Raw genomic sequence first — 20,767 nt, 5'->3', positions numbered from 1 at the left:
ATTATTTAAAAATATTTTTTTTAATAAAATATTTTTTTTTATTAAAAGTTTTTTTTAATAATATTAAAAAAGCTTTTATATTATTTTACTTATAAAAAATTAAAAAAAGTAATATAATATAAAAAAAAAATTATATAATTAATTAAATAAGATTTTTTTTAAAAATATAAAATTATTTATAATAAAAGTTTAATATAAAAGCTTAAAGTAAAAAAAAACTTAATTTAATAATAATTTTATAAAATATTAAAAGTTTTAAGTTATTTTAAAAAAAAAAAAATAATTACTTTATATATATAAAAAAAATATTTAAGCTTAAAATTCTTATTTAAGTATATATTTTAGCTATATAACTAATAAGTTTTATATTAGTATAAAGCCTTTTTATTAGGCTTTATAATCTATTAGGCCTTTTCCGTGTAACAGGCTTAGAGGGTTGGGAAGCGCTTTGTGGTGATTTGCTCCTTGCAGATAGCCCATTTTTCATAGTTTTCAAAGTCGGGGAAGATGTCTTCCTTCTCGCAGTGCTTTTCGTCATGGGGAGGATCAGTCGCTCCTCCGAGGGCGGCCAGGGACAGGAGGGTGATGACTGTCTTGATGAACATGGCGAAGGTCTGGTAAAAGCATGGTGTGGTTGTTGTGTTATTTAATATATTTTAAAGGTCAGGAGGAAATACTAGAACAAACAGGAATAACCTTCCCGAAGATGGAGTTTATATGCCTGAGTGTTTACTAGTTGCGTTTGGCCTAGGTGATTCCATGTCGTCTCGAATGTCGCCAACGGTCGAGGCCCGTCGTGAGGAATGGGCGACAACATAATTCACAACAAATTGCATATGTTTGAGGCCTAGACATTGCGTGTCTTGGAAATATCATACCGACCAAAGCCAGCGCCAAAGGAGTTGATGATTGTGGCTTCTCGGGGCATCGTTGGAGCCGCTCGCGGACATTTGGCTAGAAATAACATGTCGGCCTGTCCCGGTTTTTAGGGATTCCGGATGGAATGCTGCTGGTAACGGTTTTGACTGTTTGATTCATCATGTAAGGGGAGTGTTTGCGGATAAACAAGACGGGACGCTCTTGAGGAGCTGGGTATCTTATGTACCTAGGTATTTACATAGTTGATGCTCGGGGGCATATTTTAAGACCTTCATTTGGCGGCGTCATTGCATCGGCATCAGCCGACGTCTAAATAAACATTCTTGAATCCAACTTCATGTCACAAAAACAACGAGCTCTTATTGAGCAGCATCCGTACCCCGCTATACGGCGATGAAACTAAGGGTACAGCATTGAAGCTTTCGATGTTGGTAACAAGTCACCTAGCTACTACTGCATCCCATGTATCTGGGGTATAGCCGTCTCTAAAACTGAGTTATAAGTCCACCTATGTACATGTAACGTTGTTAGAATACCCTTCTTTTCTCGGTTTAACCCTAGGGCAAAAATGTTGGTTACTGTCTGACCATCAAGCTGTGCCAAGCTTCTCCCTTGCATTCTGAATAGCCTGTTAATTTCCTGAGACAATTCTTGCGAAAACGCCTTCACGAATTTCTCTTTTGCTGTTACACGGAAAAGGCCCAACGGATCGTGAATCTCAACAAAGGGGCCTCGATAAAGGACCTGTTGATTACGAAGATTAAACATGAGCCCGGGCAGGAGACCTAGGCACGGCCGGGCCGTTCCCTTCATGTATATACAGTGGTCACTAATCCCTCTCTTCCTTGTAGAAAACCAAGGACCTTTGAGACCCTTCAAGATTATTTCTGAATTTGAACCTTGGTCACAGTAGGAATTCGACGAACTCTTACCAAACGTATTTATGGTGCTGCACCAAACGACCTTGCGTGTGACAAGGGTTCAATATGAAGGCTTGGAGCGAAAAGGGCTCAATTCAATAATAATCTCGTAGGATATCAAAGGTCCTGAGTTGCTAAGAGGAAGGAAGAGTAAGGTGACTGCTTTATATACATGAAAGGAACGCCCAGGCCTAGGGCTCTTACCTGGGCACCTGTTCCAGCTGTGTAACCAACAGGTTCCTCATCGGTGAAGCCCCTTTGTTGGGCTTCACGATCTGTTGGGCCTTTTCCGTGTAACATTGCGCCTCTCCTGTCCCCGGATGAGCCGCGAGAAGGCGGCTGACGGACTTGCGAGACGCTTCAGAGAGAAGCAATGTAGCTTGAAGGGAAATGTGGCTTACGGGCTGGAAGTCGGGCAGTTACGAAACGTAACCGGCTGGCGCAAGCAACATGACGACAACGGATTTTCAGCGATGATGGTGCCATCGAACTTGTATTGAACGGAATATACTGACTATATGCAAGCCCGTTCGCATCTGGTGGTGTCCGCATCCGGGTATCCAAAACTCCTCATCTTACCAAAAATACGCGTATAAACCAAGAACCACCGGACACAAATTTCCAAAATTGGCGTACCTGCGGATTTAGCACACAATGCTTGCCCTTATCACTATCGCATGCATCTCATCTACTATGGCAACGTGTCCTTCCAGATACTATTAGCCGTACTATTTCCAACGAGCGTTTCCGAGGAAGACGACGGCATTACAAGTGCCGAGGCCATTCAAAAACAAGCAAATTTGCTGCGTATGGTAAAGTAGTAGGTGGCGTGGGGATTGGATGGGCATCTTCTGTTGCCATTGCAGTCGTTGCTCATCTCTGGTGCCTAAGCTTCGCATCAGCTTCATATTCGAGATCCTTGAGGATGTCTCGTATTGTGAGCTTTATCGAGACCTCTTGCTTCGCCTCAACGTCGGCCCCTAGATTCACCACTTATCTCCAACTTTAAAGTAGTCCGAAAGTGAAAAGCGCCGACGTAAACAAGGCCAAGGCCACCTTTTCCAATTTGATAGCCAATACAGTATTTTATGTTAACAAGTGTATCCTACGAAAAGACATTGAGATGGTTACCACCATGTTAATTTTTTTCATTCCTGATGTTCGTACCTTGATGAAGTAACGACGCCGCTTTGGTAAGGCATGCGAGAAACAGGGTGATAGTCTGCCATCAAACCAGCTGGCCTTTTGGGGAATCTCGCCAGCACTGAGCCGCTTGCCTAATATAATGCGACGCAATAGGTGTGAGCTTTGTCAAGGATGACGATGTCCCTGTTGTCAACTTCATGCTTCAATACAGCGGCCTACCTTCACACTTATACACGCCATGTTACACATGGCACTGTCAGCCAGCCTTCAACAGGGTTAATGCTGGTGGCCTTTTCTGCTTTTACTGAGAGATGCAGCCACCAGGCCGCTCATACTCCCGCTTGCAAATAATAGGCTAAAGAAGTTATGTGTACATATGAGAGCAGTGTGATGGAGTAACTCGCTGCACTGGATGGCGAACTTTGCGTCCATTTGACAAGACAGCCGTCGACGCTTACAAAAGTGCCCAGCGTATGCGGCGTAGCATTTATGTGGTGTCACCGGTGTGGCTACGTGGAAGCGACGGCTACAGTCGCTTGCGACACGCTGTGACTATTTCACTCTTATCTTGTCTTGCCGCGATGACTCTGTATCCTAGTCCAAAAGAATGTAGCTGTCCCTCCATCTTCTGCAGCATCTCCGGGTAGTGAACTATTGGTCTGTCGCTTGGAAACGTGAACCGGTTAACCCTCAAGCACGTAGTGCCTCCGGTGATAAGTGACATTACCAGAGGCAAGCCATGAACGCCACTCGCTTTTCCCATGTCCGACGTTCAGATGACATGTCAAGTATGAGATGAGCGGTATACTTTGCATCGGGTAGATCAACGTGTAATTATACTTAGTTGATGCATGATGTCATATGTAGGCGGTTGCTACATACTCCCTATACGATTGAGGGGATGGAGTCTGGACCCGTCACACCCGCACCTGAATGCACTCGTTTCCAAACTTGGGAGGATCGGGGACAACTAGTCTACAGCATCTCTCCCGTGTAGTAGTTTTCTTGTGTTGCAATTGGAAGCGGGGTAGGGTTGCATCCAGAGTAACCGCCTCTTTATCAATTTATAAAATGCTGGTCTTTGACGCGAGGAAGGATGGTGATGGAGAGATTTAGAGCCAGGCCGCTATCAAAAAACTAAAGCTCCCCTTCTTGTTGCTCATTTTCACTTCTAATCTTCCTTACGACCATATCTATTACTCTTCATCATGAGCACCCCAAGCGACAATCATGACTTTGAATTTGCTCAAAAGGGTCTTGTTGCTACTTTCGTAGATCCATTCATCTACTCCGATCGGAAGCAAGAAGTTATCTGGAACAATAACGCCTACAATTACCTTCAAGAAGAGGCCCCAGAAACCGCTAACAAGTCTCTATGGAGACAAGGGCAGCTCTGCGCCGTGGAAGCAGGTCTCTACCAAGTCAGCACTGGGATTTACCAAGTGCGTGGGACGGACATAGCCAACATGAACATTATCCAGATTCCGGGTACCAACGGCATCATTATTATCGACTGTCTGACCTGTGTAGAGACCGCGCGAAAGTCCCTTAACCTCTACCAGGAATTCCACAAAGGCCAGTTTGGCCAAGACCCAGAGATTAAGGCCCTCATCTATACCCATTGCCATGGCGATCACTTTGGTGGCGCCCAGGCAATTACAGAGATTGCGGGTGATGATCTCAGAATTATTGGTCCTGACGGTTTTCTGGAACATGCTGTGAGTGAAAATATTTACGTTGGAGCAGCAATGGGCCGGCGGTCGATTTATATGTACGGAGAAGGACTGCCGAAGTCGCCGACAGGACAAATTGGCTGTGGGTTGGGCCAAGCGTTGCCGTCAGGAACCAGCTCCTTGCTTGCGCCAAATCAATACATCAAGCAAGATGGTATTTTATCCCCTAGTATTGAGGGGCTAGAGATTGTTTGCCAGTTGACCCCGGGCACAGAAGCCCCGGCCGAAGTCAACTTTTACTTTCCGGCATACAAGGCCCTTTGCATGGCGGAAAACGCAACTCATACCTTACATAACATCCAGACACTTCGGGGCGCCCAGGTTCGAGATGCGAGACTCTGGTCGCGACACCTTGATCAAGCTATTGCCTTGTTTGGCGACAAAACATCAGTCGTGTTTGCTAGCCACCACTGGCCGACTTGGAATGAAGACGACCAGAACTTGGTCCTCCCCTTCCTGGAGGAGCAACGCGATTACTATGCGTACCTTCATAACGAAACGCTCCGACACCTCAACAGCGGCCAGACTCCCGTGGAGATTGCCGAAAGCATCCAGATGCCGCCGAATCTGAGCTCCAAGACGCACCTCAGGGGGTACTATGGGTCTGTCAACCATAATGTCAAGGGCGTGTATGACAAGTATATGGGCTGGTTCGACGGTAACCCGGCAAATCTATGGCCGCGTACCCCCGTAGAGTCGGCGACGCGATATGTCGCCTGCATGGGCGGCAGCGATCAAGTTCTGGCCAAGGCCAAAGACTTTATCGCGAACAACGATTTGCGATTTGCAGCCACTCTTTTAAACCACCTCGTTTTCGCCGACGACAAAAATGCTGCTGCAAGGAAGGAGCTGATATCAGTCTATACAACACTTGGGTACGGTTGCGAAAACGGCACGTGGCGCAACATTTACTTGACGGGGGCGTATGAACTGGAACACGGACCCGAAGCTGCTGTCAACGCAATGTCACTCGAGTCTTTAATGTCTGTTGACCTCGACGAGCTCTTTGACGTGGTGGCCATCAACGTGGATGGCCCTCGGGCATGCAATGAGCCGGGCGTCACCATTGAGTTCATGATAGGCGATATGAAGGCGTCGCCGAAGCAGCCGACTGAAGGTGCGGGCTGGCACGTCCGGCTGAGCAACGGTGCCGTCACGGGACGAGCTGTCGAGTACGTTCCGTCTCCGGAGCCGCGGGACCCCAATGTTACATTAACCGTGTGGCTCTTGCACAAGGCTCTTGTTGAACTGGTGGCATCGGCGGTGGCGGGTAAACCCACGAGCATCGACTCTCTCGACAACGTGACTACCTATGGGGATACGCTTGCGTGGGATATGATTACATCACTCGTTACACAACCAAATGTTGCGTTTAACATTGTTACTCCCTAAGTTGTATCTACTGAATAGCTAGAATGATTTGAATGAGACCCCCTTTCAACCCCTTGGTGCGTGTGTGTGTCAAGCCATCCAAGGAAAGTACTATACCTTGAGTAAGGGTTTGAAAACTAGAGTTATCACCATGGTTTGATTGGATCAGGCGTCAGGAGGTTAAAGGCTGGCGCGGCGACATGGGTAAACAATCCCCCTTTCCAGACGCGCTGCAGCTTTAGACCAGTTTCCGGACATCTATCCTGGTACCTCTTCGACCACCAGATATTCAACTTTTAAGGCGTCAGCCATAAATGTGCCATGGACTGCTATTCAGCTAATAACATGGCCATTCTCGCATAGACCAAGCCGCGAGACAACGACGCATCACCACCCATGCCTAGATTAAGACCATCCACTCGGCTCGGCAAAGCTATTTGGATCAAGTGTGTATTAATTATACGTTTTCCTCTTCTCCCCTCCAACCCATCTCCTTCATATTGTGTGTGGGCTCAAGCCCTGTTATTCCTTCGAGTATTTGTTTATTTCCTTGCAAACATACCTTCTATAACAGATCAGTTTCACGTGCTGGTTGGAATAATTTAACAACGTCCTGCACTTGCAGTTTGTAGAACCGGGCGTTATCGGCATAAACAGGTAAACGAGCAAAGAAAAATATAGTTTACCCTACACTTTTTTTTTCTAAATCATACCCAGAGCAGAAATTCCTCGTGCTATCTGCTCTTTGCTACTCGTGCCACAGCTCTGGATAGCTTGAGTCGCAGTTCTCCTTAGGAGATTACTTTTCCTGCTTGTGTACAGCCGCTTGAATAAACTCTCACTCTCTTGCTCGTAGTCTTGTAGTCTTCCTTCAGGTTTCGTTCTGCCTACTGATCTTCCACCGGTCCGAAATTGGCGACATCCCACTGTCTCTGGGGGGGCAGCGTCCAGAGCATGGCCATATCGTGGGAATTAATTAGCGGCTCTTTTCTATGATAATACATCGGCAGCCTGGTAACCGGCTGGCGGCATACCTAGATAATAGAACCAGGTAAATTGCTGACTAAGATTTGCGCCGGGATGACGGCGAGTCACGTATAGACTCGTCGACGCTTGCTCATCATGATCGACGCGTGTCAGTATCCGAGCAGCGACTAAATGATCACCTCCTAAAATCGGACATGCTCTGCCCGGAGGAAACACTCGCCATCCAATGAATTTATTCAAGTATTGTAAAGCACGGTCGCTTACGGCCTTGGCACTTCGCCATGGCCTCCGTCAGCTGCGGTTGCACCTCGACTTGATTCCTCTTTGCCCATCGAAGAAGAGAAGACCCCATAATATGCGACCCGTCATTTCTATCCTGTTTTCCTTGGCCAGGTGCTGAACGGTAGATATCAAATTGCAACTAAACTTGGCTATGGATCAAGCTCAACAGTATGGCTAGCCAGAGATCTACACAGGTATTTATTCCCCTTCGCAACGTTTGACACTTCAGTTTTAACCTTAATCGTTCGGTTCTAGTTGGCGCTGGTCTCAACAAAGATACGTCGCGCTCAAGATCAATACCGTCAACCATCGCCATTGTCGGCAAACTTCTGAAAACGAACTCGCAATTTTTCAACACATTTCCGACAAAAGTCAAGGACATGAGGGTTGGAACTTTGTTAGAAGACTCTTGGGCTCATTCACTATTGATGGTGCTTCTGGAACCCATCTGTGCCTTGTTCTCGAATCCTTACGAGAACCATTATGGTTGTATTGTCGGAGGTTTGTCGGAGGGGTGATCCCCTGTAGCGTTCTCAAAATCATTCTGCAAATGACTTTGCAGGGGCTCGATTATTTGCATTCAGAATGCGAGGTCATTCACACAGGTTTGTCAGACTATCCAAAGTTCCAAACACTACATACAATATTAACTCCCAGGTAGATTTAAAGCCGGATAATATTCTGGTCAAGATTGAGGACCCTGCCATCTTGGATAGAGATGCTCGCGATGAGTACGTGAATCCTTTGCCGCAAAAAGTTACAGACAAAGGCATCATTTATCTTTCGCGAAATGACTACGGGCAGTTTTCCAAACCCACCCGGGATAATACAGATTACCGACTTCGGTTCATCGGTGTCGGGCAAGATACCACATTCTGGATGTATTCAAGCAGATTCCTACCACGCCCCAGAAGTGATTCTTGACGCTGGGTACTCTTATAGCGCGGATATATGGAGTCTGGGAGTCATGGTAAGACCCCCAATGTCAATAGCCACGGGGGCAAGTACACCATTAATAAGACAACTTTTTAGATTTGGGATCTCCTTGAGGGGAGACGGTTACTCGATCCGATTGATAAGCGGATTGGCGAGGAATATGATGAGCGCGTGCGCATTGCTCAGCTCACCGGTCTGCTGGGTCCACCACCTGATGATATGCTTTCTTGCGGTCAGAGAACATCAATATTTTATACGCCTGATGGTCAGTTTATAACTATACTGGAAACACGAAGCCAGCTCACTGAAACGCGAGTAAAGGTAGATTCAAGCACTCGGACCTAGTTCCTCAGGACATCGAATTTGAGAAGACCGTGGCTAGAATCAGTGGCCTGGAGAAGGCCAAATTCCTGGAATTCGCGAAGAGAATGATCAGGTGGAATCCAAGTGAACGAAGCACGGCTAGAGACTTGCTCAAAGACCCGTGGCTCTACGAAGATTATCCATCCGAGATGTAATCTTGGGCATGCCGACGCCGCGAGGTTATGCTGCATTCTCATACTAGCCAGCTCTACTAGCATGCTGATTTTGTGATTGCAGTCGGCTTTGTCATCGTCGTTGTCGACAGAGGAGTATACAAGCAGATTCACAAGTGAAGGCCGCCTTCTCTTTATACACGGGGGAGCCTAGCCTTTACGTACAATGCATCCTCTTCGTATTCTCTAATTATATTTTTACAGAAAATAATTCATTACATCTGTTACCCGCCCGCCTGTTCGCGGAAGCCTTTCCCCTCATGGGTTTCGGCTCGGACTGGACCCAGAGGGACCGATTAAGGGTCAAGCACACCGATTAAATTCCATTCACAACCCTGCCGCCATGGTGTCCGAAGGTAGTGCTGTGGCACAGGGCTCTTAGGACGGCTTGGCGGCAGGCGAGGGTTAGGGTTGGTCTGACTGTTCGCGGGTGGGGGTAAAAGATTGAATAATAACATGGAACATTGAACACTTTGTATCGCTCACACAAGCGAGTACTGCAGTGTATACCTAATGCAATTAACGGGTCAATGCGAATTCCAAGGCACCGGGGCGTTCCAATGTCTGCATTAAAGTCTGGTGGTCCCTGGTGCCTGAGCCCATGTGCCTGAGCCGCCGAACCAGGTGCCTGGCCCGGACCAATCACATTCATCAACCCCTGTTTCGCGTGCCCAACACCAGGATGGCCGTCGACTTGATCGCGGGTCCTTTCGTCCCCAGCCTCATTCCCACTCCATTTCCATTGTCATCCTTGCCTGTGCGAGGGCACTTGTCACTCCTTTACGGAGTACTCATTCGCTAATTCACCTATCCATCCGCCTCTCTCCCACTAAGAAGCGCCAGCCGCCCGCGCTCTCTGCCCAAGTGCCGGCTCTGCCAACGCAGAGACCTTCTCTCGTGTCCGCTTGGCCCGCCTCCTCACCGCATGCCGTCCGCCGCGCGCCAGTCCCCAACCCCCAGATTGATGGCATGCGCATTCCTTCCCTAGCTGCGACGGGCTTGTCGCTGTCGCTGCCTCGCCTTGGCGGCCACTCCAACTCCGACTCGGACTGCGGCTCGGCCTGCGTCACGCCGAAACGAGAAGACACTTCCACCATCTGGGCGACGCCTCACGACAGCTACTCGTCGTCGATTGGGGTGCCCGGCTGCAAGATCGACACGAACCGCGTGGCGTACTGGCCACAGTCGGTCGACTGCGACAACATATGTGTCTCGCTCGAGTACGACCATCGTCGAGTCTACCTCCTCCGAATCGACCAATCCACCGGCGCCCACGACGTCAGCTACGATGCGTGGAACTACCTCTACACGGGCAAGTCTGCCACGGAGAAGCCAACCGCGGGCGGTCCCGTGGCCATGCAGTACCGCAACGTCGATGCGTCGAGGTGCAAATCCCTCATTCACACCAAGGACAACAAACTACCCCTGAGCGCCGCCAACAGCATGAACTTTCTTGCCGGCTGTCTGGCGCAGCCCGACAGTTGGGTGGCAAACAACTACATGACGCTCAACATTGTTGACTCGATATGCACTCTGGGCGTGGACGAGCAGTGCAAATTACACTGGCCGGATGCCAATCAGCCGTCTTGTCCACACGTCTTGGGCGGGCAGGTTTCCCTCAAAGGCGCCCCCGTTTATAACATTCAGTACCCATCAGGGAAGAAGGTCCTGGCTTCATCCGGACTCCCCAGCGCTGGCGGCGGCGATGAGGATAATGCTGCTGGACGTGCCCGATGCCCGTGGGTCTTGCTTGCCTGGTGCATCGTTGTTTTTCTGTCTTGTTACGCTTTTTAATGCCATGGCGTTTGTTTCAACTTTGTCTTGTATACCCCCTTTACTTTACATTTACCTAGAGTGTACGCCGCGCGACGCCACACTGATGTACATTTACCCATTTATTCATAGCTACGGAATTGAGCCTTCTTTTACAGTTTATTGAGCATGTACCGTTCGGTGGCCGACCCAATTTGAGGTTGCTACCGAGCTTAGATTGAAGCTTAAAAGCTTGTTATAGGACCCAAGCAACGCCTCGTTTACGGGACTGGGGAATGTGCCGCCAGAATGGCCTCGGCCGGCGGCTATGGTTCCCGATGCAAGTTAAAATTCTTCAGTTAAAACTATGGGCGGCCGACCTTCTCACAGCCGCGGCGACATCCGAATTCGATTACGTACCCGAATCCCGACTGTTTAAGAATATTCTTCCGCAAGTGCGGCAGGGGTTGCATCAGTCTCGTCATCTGACCAACTCCCCAAGCCGTCGTATTACCAGTAGTTATATTCAACTCAACAGCTTGGCATTATACCCTGCCCCGTCGCGACCAACTCTTGCGTCGCCGCGGCCCTCGGCCAGACCAATCCCACACCCTTCGGCTCTTGGCCGCCGTGGAGGAATCCCCGTCTTGTCAATCTCCCGAACCCATCCGGCGGGGCCCCGGAGCACTCACCTGAACAAAAAGACGCACAGTTATGCACCTTGGCTGGCAAACCTTCCCCAGGGAGAAATCGTGGGTAAGGACATGGCGCTAATACGGAGTCATGGTTAGAACTATTGCGCATCGGTGGATCACAAACGCCCTGCAACCCGTAAAGGGGACAGGCTTGCGAGCGCGAGCTTTTGCGACCAGATCGACACATATATTTCCATTCGATTTCCCCGGATGAGGCATCTTGAACTCATCTGTCCATCAATGCGTCCTTGATCGTCCTTGATATTGTCGTCTACACTCATCCTCCATCACATCCGTCATGATGCGCAGCGTCTTCACAGTCTTGACTGCTATTGCAGCAACAATAGCAGCCAGTCCCATCTCGCACTCCAACACAACCAGCAGATCCCTCATGAATATAACGGACAGTATCATGTTCAACATCCCACTGCCCGAGTTCACCATCCGTCGAGACAATGAGCTACCCAACAAAGTAGACTGGACCAGTGACGGATGCACCAGTTCCCCGAATAACCCATTCAACTTCCCCTTCTTGCCCGCCTGCCATCGGCACGACTTTGGGTATGCCAACTTTAGGCTGCAGACGAGGTTCACCAGGACCAACAAGCTAAAAATAGACATGCAATTTCGCACAGAGTGAGTGCCGTGCTGCGCTGAACCGTGTCAACACATGATATAGTTGCTGACGCCCTTTTTTCTGGGAACAATAGTCTCCATTACCAGTGCGAACACACTTTCGCACAAGGGGTTTGCAGGGCCTTGGCAAATGTGTATTACTCCGCTGTTCGGGTATTCGGCGGCCATGACCAGACGCCAGGGAAGCGGATGAACAACGGGCTGCTCTGGGAATACCACGCCTTGGTTGACATTTACGAGGAGGAGGTCCGGAAGGCCCAAGCGGCGGGAGACCTTCCGCTGCTACAGTAGTCTCGGACATGTCTACAACTGATTCAGATATATTAGCCACTAGATCGAAACGGAGGTACTGAATCCTCTTGAACGGGAACTTCTTGGTGCACCGGTGCAATTTGATCCATTTGATAATGAAGCTACCTGAAACACACTCCTCCAGATCAATTTCATACCACTTGTCCCCCTGGCCGACGTTTCCGATCCTACTCGTCCGTCATCAACCTCCTACACGCTCTCATCATACTCGTACTTGAGTCGAAACTCGGCCGGTCCGTACTTGTCCAGCCTCCTCCCCAGCGGCGTCATATCCAACAACTGCAGCGTCGGCATGATTTTGTCCCCGCCCCTCTCCCAGGTCGAATAGGTGTGGAAAATATCCCCGTCGCGCTTGTAAAAGACACTGAAGCCGGGCACGTCGCCGGTCCACCAGCGCTTTCCCCTGGCCTCCATCTCCTGCTTGGTCCGGAAGTTCATCTCCACCGGGCACACGGACTCGTCAATCGTCGCGTGCAAGTCGTAGTTGAAGTCGGTGCCCTGGCTCGAGTACCACGGCCACGTCCAGCCGTTGGCCGCCTTGAAGGCCTGCAGCTTTTCGGGAGGCGCGCGCGAGACGCATACCAGGTTGGTGTCTTTGAACCGCAGGTGTCGCACGTCGGGGAGTGCGTCGGCGGTGTGAGAGCATCCGTGGCAGCCAATCTCTTCGTCGGGGCCAAACATGAAGTGGTATACGATGAGCTGGGGCTTGCCATGGAAGAGATCGCCGAGGGTGGCTGTCGCCCCGTTTTCATCGCGAAAGGTGTATTGCTTGTCTACCTTGACCATGGGGAGGGCGCGGCGTTGTTCCGTCAGCTTGTCGTTGGCCCGGGTGAGTTCCTTTTCCTTTTCGAGAAGATCTTTGCGGGCGGCGAGCCATTCGTCGCGGCTTACGACCTGCTTTTTTTTAGATGATTGTCTTTGATCTTGGTCAGCTTCCTAACCTTGTTGTTTACTGGCTCAACGGTAGTAGACATTGTGAATGGTCTGTTAGATGTCTTGTTGACGTTTGCCACTGATGCTTGGGTAGCTTGCTTCGTGAATGACGTGTATTGACTCGATGTGGGACGACACTTTTATACCCAATCTAATTTGGTGTATACTGTATACAAGAATGCCCTGGCAGAGAAGAGAACTGGTGCCGTGAAATCGCAGCCACTTCTCTGATTTGCAAGTGCTGTGGCGATGTGAATGGCGCCTGGGTCTTGAGCTACCGTGTGAATATTTCTGCAGCGGGGTAGTCAGAATGTGAATGGCTTCGTAGGCCTTGCGTGAAGGTGGCTGATGCCAAACTTAATTTATCACGCTGTATGCAAAGCAGTGGTTCTCACGGGGAGCGTTTCAAGCTGATGATTTGCTCCCTTGCGCCACATTGACTGCGAGCTTCGCATTCGGACAAGGTAGACCCAGGCCTGAACAGGCAAGGACAATTCGTTTCAATAAGGGCATTCAATGCCAGCTTCTTGCTTCTTTGTTATCGGCCACACTGGTCGGACCACAACGAGCAAATAGACATCTCTGCCTCGTTTCTACGAAATGTCCAGTTCTACAAGTCAGTAAGCACTACATCCAAGAAACCTTCAACTCTGCCTTATTCTTTGCCGCAATAATGGTGTGCACATGGTAACATGCGGTGCGAATAAAATCTCGGCGCCTGTTCACGCTGTTCCGCCAACGTGTTCGACCAATCACTAGGTGGATAGGCAGTTCGCTTTGCCTTTGAAGATCGTCTATACTTATCTACAACATCTACGTAGACGTGTTTCCTGCCCACAGCCCGGACTTTCTGTTCAGAAACCGAGGTTCTGTCACGTTATGCAATCTTTCATTCCCGCGTTACAGTCCATCAGGCCTTGTGGCGTTTCTGAAGCTCGTTAAGGAACAGAAATCAGTCGGTAGGGAAAGACTATGGAAATTCACCTAGGCTTGATTGATAATGACCAGAAGCTTTTGATGGGTCCACACTACATTCAAGAGCTATACGTGTATATGCACCTGTTTCGTATACTCAACTGGAATGCTCCAAAGGACGTACAACACCGGATAAATTGGAGCTCCTATACGAACTTACAAGATCAAACATGTGCCGTCAGTTGTCTTTGGAAGAATAATTGTGCCACGCCCGCGGTTGAACCTCCTTTTCGACAACGACTCGACTGGGGCGAGTAGAGCCCGAAGACATTGTGTTGTACACAACCTGAAGCGTCCACACAGGGAAGATGGCAAAGAATGTTTACCGACCTGCAAATTGTGGTTGGTTCTATCACTATAAGTCGCAAAAGACTTGGTTCTACAATGTACATGCATATTATTGATGACCCCGCTGGTTGGTAAAGTGTCTCTGATGTGCTTGTGTTTCAGAGCGCCTACATGGATGCTTCTTCCTGAGCCAGAAACTGCATTTGTGGTTTGTGGAATTCAAGGTACCGGAATATAGAATGCAACTTTTGCACAGCGTTGAGGCGTGTAACCGAACATGTTTGCAATAAGCCCTGGGTATTGAAACGCCCTTCATGTTACGGAATATCTGCCAAGCTAATTTAGAATGCTATTCATTTACAAACGCTCTAATTAAGACTTCTAAGCCTCGCTTGGTTGAATCTTGTTCCATTTGTTAAGGCGGAGATGCAGGCAAATGTAGATGATGACTGACACTGTGTCCAGAATTTCCGCGTTCATTGGCGTTTCTCATGTTGCCATTGATGGCACTGTCTCGCGAACCCCTCTCTCCCTAGTTCTAAGGGGCGGCCCGCTTGCCATAATTTGAAAGGTGTACCTTTCTCACTTTTCATGCATTCATTTTTCCGGTCTTCAAGGCCGGTGGTGGCATCTCTTTGGATTCGGTAATTCCGACAATGGCGGCGTATATAATACACTATTTGGTTCGTCGATGCTTTTAGACATCTCCAATCTTACGATGATATTGGACGCGGCGGCCCTACCTTTTCATAGTGGGCGAGATGTTTGATGGATCTGAATTGTAGAAACTCCGTTGCAAGCACCCTCCGACGCATGATGGTACTTGGTAACTAGTAAAGTATACCATTGATAGATAAGAAAAGCATAACTTTTTACTGGAGGGTAAATTTAAAGAGCAGTAGTTGTGAATTGTAAATGCGATGACTACTGGACGTGGATAGTGTTTTGTTGGTGAATTCTTTTAGGCTGAAGAATTCGAGATAGGCAGCCAGGGTATCTGGTTGTGAAATCGTACGAGTGGACTTCAGCCTAAAAAGAACGCAATAGTTATGCAGAGTCGTAAGACATCACTCCGATGTGGCATAAGTCTCTGGCTAATTTTCCCCAGTATGATCATGAGATCAAATCATCCAAGGCGGGTCGGCTTGGGTTGACGCTAAAAAAGCAATTTCGAACCGTCAAACACCATTAAGCCGCCCCAAGTTCCTTGCTGTTCACCTTGCTCCCATTATAAACCAATCTTGATAGCTGCTGCTTCAACTTCGGCCATGAACCTTGTCTGCTCTCGCTCAAAGCTGGCTTCCGCCAACTCGAAGCCGCGAGAAGGAATTATCAGATAGAGATAGTTACAAGCATCCAGTATTCTCTCCTCTTTTAGATCTCGCCAAAGCTTGTATTCCTCAAAAGCCAGCACGAAGCGGTCGTCCAGTAACCACCAGTCTAAACATGTCTCAATGCCATCGGTTATCTGCTCGAAGAAAGAAAGGGCCGCATGACCCAATTCACCACCTCGGGAATCAATTTTCACGGATTGAGGAATTCCCAAACCCTTCAGGGTCTCCCAAGACAAGCCTTGGATGAGGTCCCAAAAGAGTTGGCTGGCGATCCAGCAAGAAGGTGCCCTCGCTCCGAATGGCCTCACAAAAAAGCCCAGAGCCAATCCGATTTCCCAGGCGTCCGAATCAGTGCGGAAAATATCATGTCGCATTTTGTGACACAACTCGGCAGTGGGTGGCAACCTTTGGTCTTTTATTAGGAATTTCTTCAGCGTGAGTCCACGATCTAATAAGGTCTTGATCGACACCGAGTGGACCACAAAGTCGTCAGGAATGGCCCACTCGAACAAAAACTCATGTTTAAACTTGTCCGCATCACTCATGCCACATTTTTCGGCCAGTTTTTGGGCGGAATGGAAAGCTGCCGATGGTACTTTCCTGGCTGGTATTCGAATAAAGACAATGTAGATCGACTCCGGTGGCTCCTTGTCGACATAGTACTTGTTGAAGGCGCGTTGAAGAGTGTCAACAACTCTGTTGCTAACCGAAACTAGTGCAGTTGCATCTTCAAGGTAAAGCCTGTCTGCCTTGCGTCCGGGCAGTTTGCAATGAAGGAGAAAGTTATGCAGTAGAAGCTTCTCGTTGTCAGACAGCCTGCTACCACTCGCACCACGTCCACTGCGAAGACCACCGACGAGGTCGCTATCAACACCGCTATCGGATTTGATGGCAAGATTGCCAGCGCTGCTTGGAGAGCATGCCCTACTGAAGAATAAATCAGTCATAGCTGTGACAAAGGATTTTGTTTGATTTCAATGTTAATTTACTCATGCAATCTATCAAGACAAAGTGCAGGGCAAGATGCGCTGTTGTACCGGCATGTATGCTAACATTGAAGGGAATTCGTTTCCGGGTGAAATAAAATCCGTCCTTACATGTAGCGTGGCCAGGCCAGCCGAGCTTTCCAAACGTTGCGTTTTCGCGCCGGGCAAATTTGAATGTATTGGAAGGATCGACCTGACCTACTGCTCCCATACATTAGTCGCTATGTGTAGACGTCATCTGCCTGGTCTATGAGAGCCACGATGTGCCGCACGTAACTTTTCCGCCTTGATTGCTAGCTGAGGTCGAACCAGGCTGTAGAATCTATAGGCAAAAACGAATCTAGATTTTTACATTGCTCATCTGGCCCAAGTGTTTTAAACTGGCGGAGGTATGAATCGGTGATGCTCAAATGGAGTATTTTTGCGTAATATTTGATAGCGATAATCGCGATGACTACAGCCGAATGTAAGTTCCTGAAGACAGATACAGACTGCAAGGACATTTGATATGCACTGTTTACCATACAGGCTACTTGTCTGTGAAAGTCTACGAGCAAGTGCTTCACCCACTACTTGAGCAAGAAGCTCATCGGTTAAGACCGGAATACCGTCAATTACTTTCTGAAAGTCTCCTTTCGCCTCCGGAATTGCGATTTGGAAGTCGCCGTTCAATTGTGTGCGTGTGCACTGAATTCCACCGTCATCAATGGCCTCAAACCCCTTGCTCCCTTCCTCAGCCTCGGCAGTTTTATAAAACAATCGCTTATCGCGATATCAGACGCAAGGCAGCGCTTTGCCAATGGCTTGGGCGTAGTTGAGAATACATCAAGTGATGCAACTGAGGAAACGAATAGTAAGGTCCTCTACCAGAGGCGCTAAAGACATTGTACAAGGATACACCATAGGACCACTACGTCCAAGATCATCGTACAATTAAAGATGCCTATACGGTTTTCGCGGTCAGCGCTTCTCATCCGGTCGGCCTAAGCGATTTTGCTTCGATGCACAATACGTCTTTGCCCAGGAAATTTCGTGCCGAATCGGAACTTCGCATTTCGTGGAGTGCTGTTAGTTGTAGGGCTTTCGGCGCTGTAGACTGTAATCTTCAACCATGTCCCACGCAATTCACTGACTGTTGCTCCTCCCCGCCAGTTATGAGATGAAGGATGCGACCACGAAATGTTTCCTTGGGTTCGTACGGAACGAGAATATGTTGAATGTGCAGTTTATCTACCGGTATATCCTTGGACAGGAGAATAAGTCGATCCAGATAGGATCGTGACACGTCGGCTGTAAAAAGGTGCATCTGTGATGTATCATCTGGGTCGGAGAACAGTACGCGAGACTGAAGGGCCAGTCGGTTAGTTTCGAAACAGGCAATGAGTCAGACTAGAAAACGTACTCGATAGGAGTCTCGTAGGTTCGCCTTATCACTGCAGTCCTCAACCAATTGTCGGTTTGCTATCCCTATAATGAGCCCAAGTATGCGCGGATAGGGCAACTTTAACGACTGATTGAGAGGCCGTGAGTGCAGTGGGTGTACGGAGCTGCCGTCAATGTATGCTGTGAATAGACGTGGATCGGCGTGACGGAAAACAAGACATTCAAAGCTCTCGACAAGGCGACCGCGAAAAAAAAAAGGTAGGGTTGTCCTGGAGCAGATCAATTACAATCTTTAGTCCGATAGTTCTGAGGCTCTCACTCAAACTTGGACCCAGAGTGGGCAAGAAGGTTACGCATCATGGCTCTTCGCCAGCCAAGATCGCTATGCTTCAGGAGACACGCCACGGAGCCGGCACGCGAAGGTCCATGTTCCCAAAGCAGACAGCCGTCATCTGGCGCAGGTAGAGGGTCTTCAAATGAGCACAGAAACTCGACATGGCGGGCCGTCCATCGCGAGGGTTTGTCAAGAAGGTTCTCTCGTTGGAGGGTTTCATACAACTGCATGGTCAGGCACATGCGCGAAAGTTGCTTGTGCAGTAAAAGAGAGCGTGGAAATGTGGTCAGGGAGCTTTCTGGAGCCAAGTGTGCGTGGCCACGGTACGGATTTTATTTCACCCGGAAGGAATTCCCTTGCCGCTGGAAGCTTCAGTATTGTATTGCCTAAAGCATCATAAATCCGTCATCTTCGAATTGGTATTCGTAGTGGAAGTGGATGCCGTACAACTGCAGGTTTGGCAACGAGCGTATCCTGAATGACGGACCAGGGTTTTCGAAGGTGCCATGGTTTGCATGTGTAGACTGGATCCAGCTCCTGGATTGTATATGGGTCTACATGTAGTCTTTCAAGTTTCAACACGGTTACCCTTGGCAGCCGCACCTTGATAGGCAAATACCCCCTACTAGAATTTTAAAGTACTTATCGTTAAAACGCGCGGATTTTGTTGGCTTTATTCTTTGTGCCATCTTTCACGGAATTGGATCTTCATCTTCGACGTATGGAGTCTCGTATACAGTCCTCCTCTCTTCTCTGACAACATGCTCGACAGGAAAATTGCTGCTTGCTGGCGTAGGACTGTCGACGAAGAAGTTTGAATCATCTTCACTGTATCCCCAAGACAGAGGGCTCCGAGAGACAACATCCGTAGTAACACTGGGTGTGCCAGGCAGGTCATCTACATCGTGGTGCTCACCAGACGCGACGCCACTGCGAGCAAGACGCACGTCTTCTTCGCTATATGTACTATCCAATGAATCAACGCGGTCTGACGCCATCCCTCTCCCGCCTTGACCGAGAGTCGCGTCCGGATGGTCGTGGGAGTCAGTCTCCGCCGCTCCATCGACAGTTTCCCGCTGTTCTGCTCGTTCGTCGTCTTGATCCGTCTGGGGCTGCTCTACATCACTGCTCGGCTTGGGCTCCTTCTTCTCCCGCCTGTTCAGTTCCACTTCCAGGACACGTGTGCCCAGAGGGACCTTGGTGACGAGGCCGTCGTCATCGCGGTCGAAATATAAAGCCCATATGCCCGGGAGCTCCTCGACGGCAGCGAAGCCCTCCCATCCCTCTAGTGTCAGTCGCCGATCTTGACGAGTGCAGTCAAAGGGACCTGTGAGGTGTTGTTGCGCCGCAGATCGCTCACCGTATTTGACTTCGTGCGTATTCTTGTCGACGTATATCCAGTTGAGCATGGGTGGATCGTCGCTAATGGTACTGACCAGCCCTTCGTATGTTGAGTCTGGGTATGGCAAGTAGTAGCCCGCGAACGGATGCCCCCCGGAGAGATTGTGTGTGGCAAGATAGAGCTGACCAACAAGGAGCTTAGCTACATTCCACCTTTGACATGGGGTAGATGAGTCGGTACTTACCTTGGCATCTTTCAGCATGACCAATGTGCCGTCTATTTCGCGCTTTCGGACGGATGGTTTGATGCAGGACACCATCAGATTACAGCGACGCGACCGATGCTCCTCACGCCTATTTTGCGCCTGGCTCTGCCGTATCCCTTCTTGGGTTCCGAGCATGGCCGGACAGATGGACAGTGCCAGCAGCAGTGGGATTGCCATGGCGATATCTTCAGTGTCATTGAACTCAATTGTTATCTTGCCCATGGCGAAAATATCCAAGGCTTGTCCAACAACAATTTCAGTGCCATGGAGCCTGATGGACGGGCAATTGTTCGTACAACACGAGAAAAAAAACGCCCCGTAGTCATTCGCCGCTGACAAAAAGAATCTTGAGCATGGCGTCGCCGAGTCGCTTGAAAATCTCCGACAGACGGTTGTTCCCGACGGCACTGTTTCATGAATGTAGCCGCATCGAACCACAATGGGGCCAGTGACAGTATAACATCACGACACTCTGAGACCACTTTGGACAGGACAGCTGTGCACGACCGTTGCGGCGACAAAAAACCGCAGATCTTGCCGGCAATCAGGGCCTTTTTATGTTGCATGTCCCCTGGTTTGGTTGCGGTAAAACTGGTCGGGTTTGAAGCCATGTGGCGATCAGGTCAAATGCGATACAATTACGCGTCTCGGGGGTTTTAGCATCCAATACCACCCACGACTTGTCCAACTTGAAAAGTATGGGGAGTCCCTGGGAATACATAAATATAGTGAAATCATAAAA

At 49.0% G+C, this 20,767-nt stretch overlaps 8 protein-coding genes across 8 annotated transcripts; 4 read left to right on the top strand and 4 right to left on the bottom strand.

Annotated features, from left to right (window-relative positions):
- Nucleotides 1–428: 428 nt before the first annotated feature.
- G6M90_00g067290 (uncharacterized protein) lies at nucleotides 429–605 on the bottom strand (the record flags this gene model as incomplete). The annotated part of the gene is made up of 1 exon (XM_014683776.1): nucleotides 429–605. One exon carries the CDS (start codon nucleotides 603–605, stop codon nucleotides 429–431), a length of 177 nt encoding a protein of 58 aa, XP_014539262.1.
- A 3,548-nt stretch (nucleotides 606–4,153) lies between these two features.
- Nucleotides 4,154–6,070, top strand: BDS1_1 (Alkyl/aryl-sulfatase BDS1; the record flags this gene model as incomplete). The annotated part of the gene is made up of 1 exon (XM_014683777.1): nucleotides 4,154–6,070. One exon carries the CDS (start codon nucleotides 4,154–4,156, stop codon nucleotides 6,068–6,070), a length of 1,917 nt encoding a protein of 638 aa, XP_014539263.1.
- A 1,798-nt stretch (nucleotides 6,071–7,868) lies between these two features.
- G6M90_00g067270 (uncharacterized protein) lies at nucleotides 7,869–8,772 on the top strand (the record flags this gene model as incomplete). Its single annotated transcript, XM_066130849.1, has 5 exons — nucleotides 7,869–7,923; nucleotides 7,980–8,199; nucleotides 8,261–8,288; nucleotides 8,351–8,519; nucleotides 8,576–8,772. 5 exons carry the CDS (start codon nucleotides 7,869–7,871, stop codon nucleotides 8,770–8,772), a joined length of 669 nt encoding a protein of 222 aa, XP_065987048.1.
- Nucleotides 8,773–9,472: 700 nt separating this feature from the next.
- On the top strand, nucleotides 9,473–10,584 carry G6M90_00g067260 (uncharacterized protein; the record flags this gene model as incomplete). Its single annotated transcript, XM_014683779.2, has 2 exons — nucleotides 9,473–9,547; nucleotides 9,625–10,584. The coding sequence occupies 2 exons, from the start codon at nucleotides 9,473–9,475 to the stop codon at nucleotides 10,582–10,584; spliced, it is 1,035 nt and encodes a 344-aa protein (XP_014539265.2).
- Nucleotides 10,585–11,538: 954 nt separating this feature from the next.
- G6M90_00g067250 (uncharacterized protein) lies at nucleotides 11,539–12,164 on the top strand (the record flags this gene model as incomplete). The annotated part of the gene is made up of 2 exons (XM_066130848.1): nucleotides 11,539–11,873; nucleotides 11,948–12,164. 2 exons carry the CDS (start codon nucleotides 11,539–11,541, stop codon nucleotides 12,162–12,164), a joined length of 552 nt encoding a protein of 183 aa, XP_065987031.1.
- A 210-nt stretch (nucleotides 12,165–12,374) lies between these two features.
- Nucleotides 12,375–13,159, bottom strand: G6M90_00g067240 (uncharacterized protein; the record flags this gene model as incomplete). Its single annotated transcript, XM_014683780.1, has 2 exons — nucleotides 12,375–13,079; nucleotides 13,127–13,159. 2 exons carry the CDS (start codon nucleotides 13,157–13,159, stop codon nucleotides 12,375–12,377), a joined length of 738 nt encoding a protein of 245 aa, XP_014539266.1.
- A 2,450-nt stretch (nucleotides 13,160–15,609) lies between these two features.
- G6M90_00g067230 (uncharacterized protein) lies at nucleotides 15,610–16,662 on the bottom strand (the record flags this gene model as incomplete). The annotated part of the gene is made up of 1 exon (XM_014683781.1): nucleotides 15,610–16,662. The coding sequence occupies one exon, from the start codon at nucleotides 16,660–16,662 to the stop codon at nucleotides 15,610–15,612; it is 1,053 nt and encodes a 350-aa protein (XP_014539267.1).
- A 2,448-nt stretch (nucleotides 16,663–19,110) lies between these two features.
- On the bottom strand, nucleotides 19,111–20,247 carry G6M90_00g067220 (uncharacterized protein; the record flags this gene model as incomplete). Its single annotated transcript, XM_066130847.1, has 2 exons — nucleotides 19,111–19,941; nucleotides 20,005–20,247. 2 exons carry the CDS (start codon nucleotides 20,245–20,247, stop codon nucleotides 19,111–19,113), a joined length of 1,074 nt encoding a protein of 357 aa, XP_065987242.1.
- Between the last annotated feature and the right edge of the window lie 520 nt (nucleotides 20,248–20,767).

This window comes from Metarhizium brunneum, chromosome 4 (assembly GCF_013426205.1).
Source record: "Metarhizium brunneum chromosome 4, complete sequence".
Lineage (NCBI taxonomy): Eukaryota > Fungi > Ascomycota > Sordariomycetes > Hypocreales > Clavicipitaceae > Metarhizium > Metarhizium brunneum.
The sequence above is the reverse complement of the archived record's forward strand: the minus strand, read 5'-3'. Positions and strand labels throughout refer to the sequence as shown.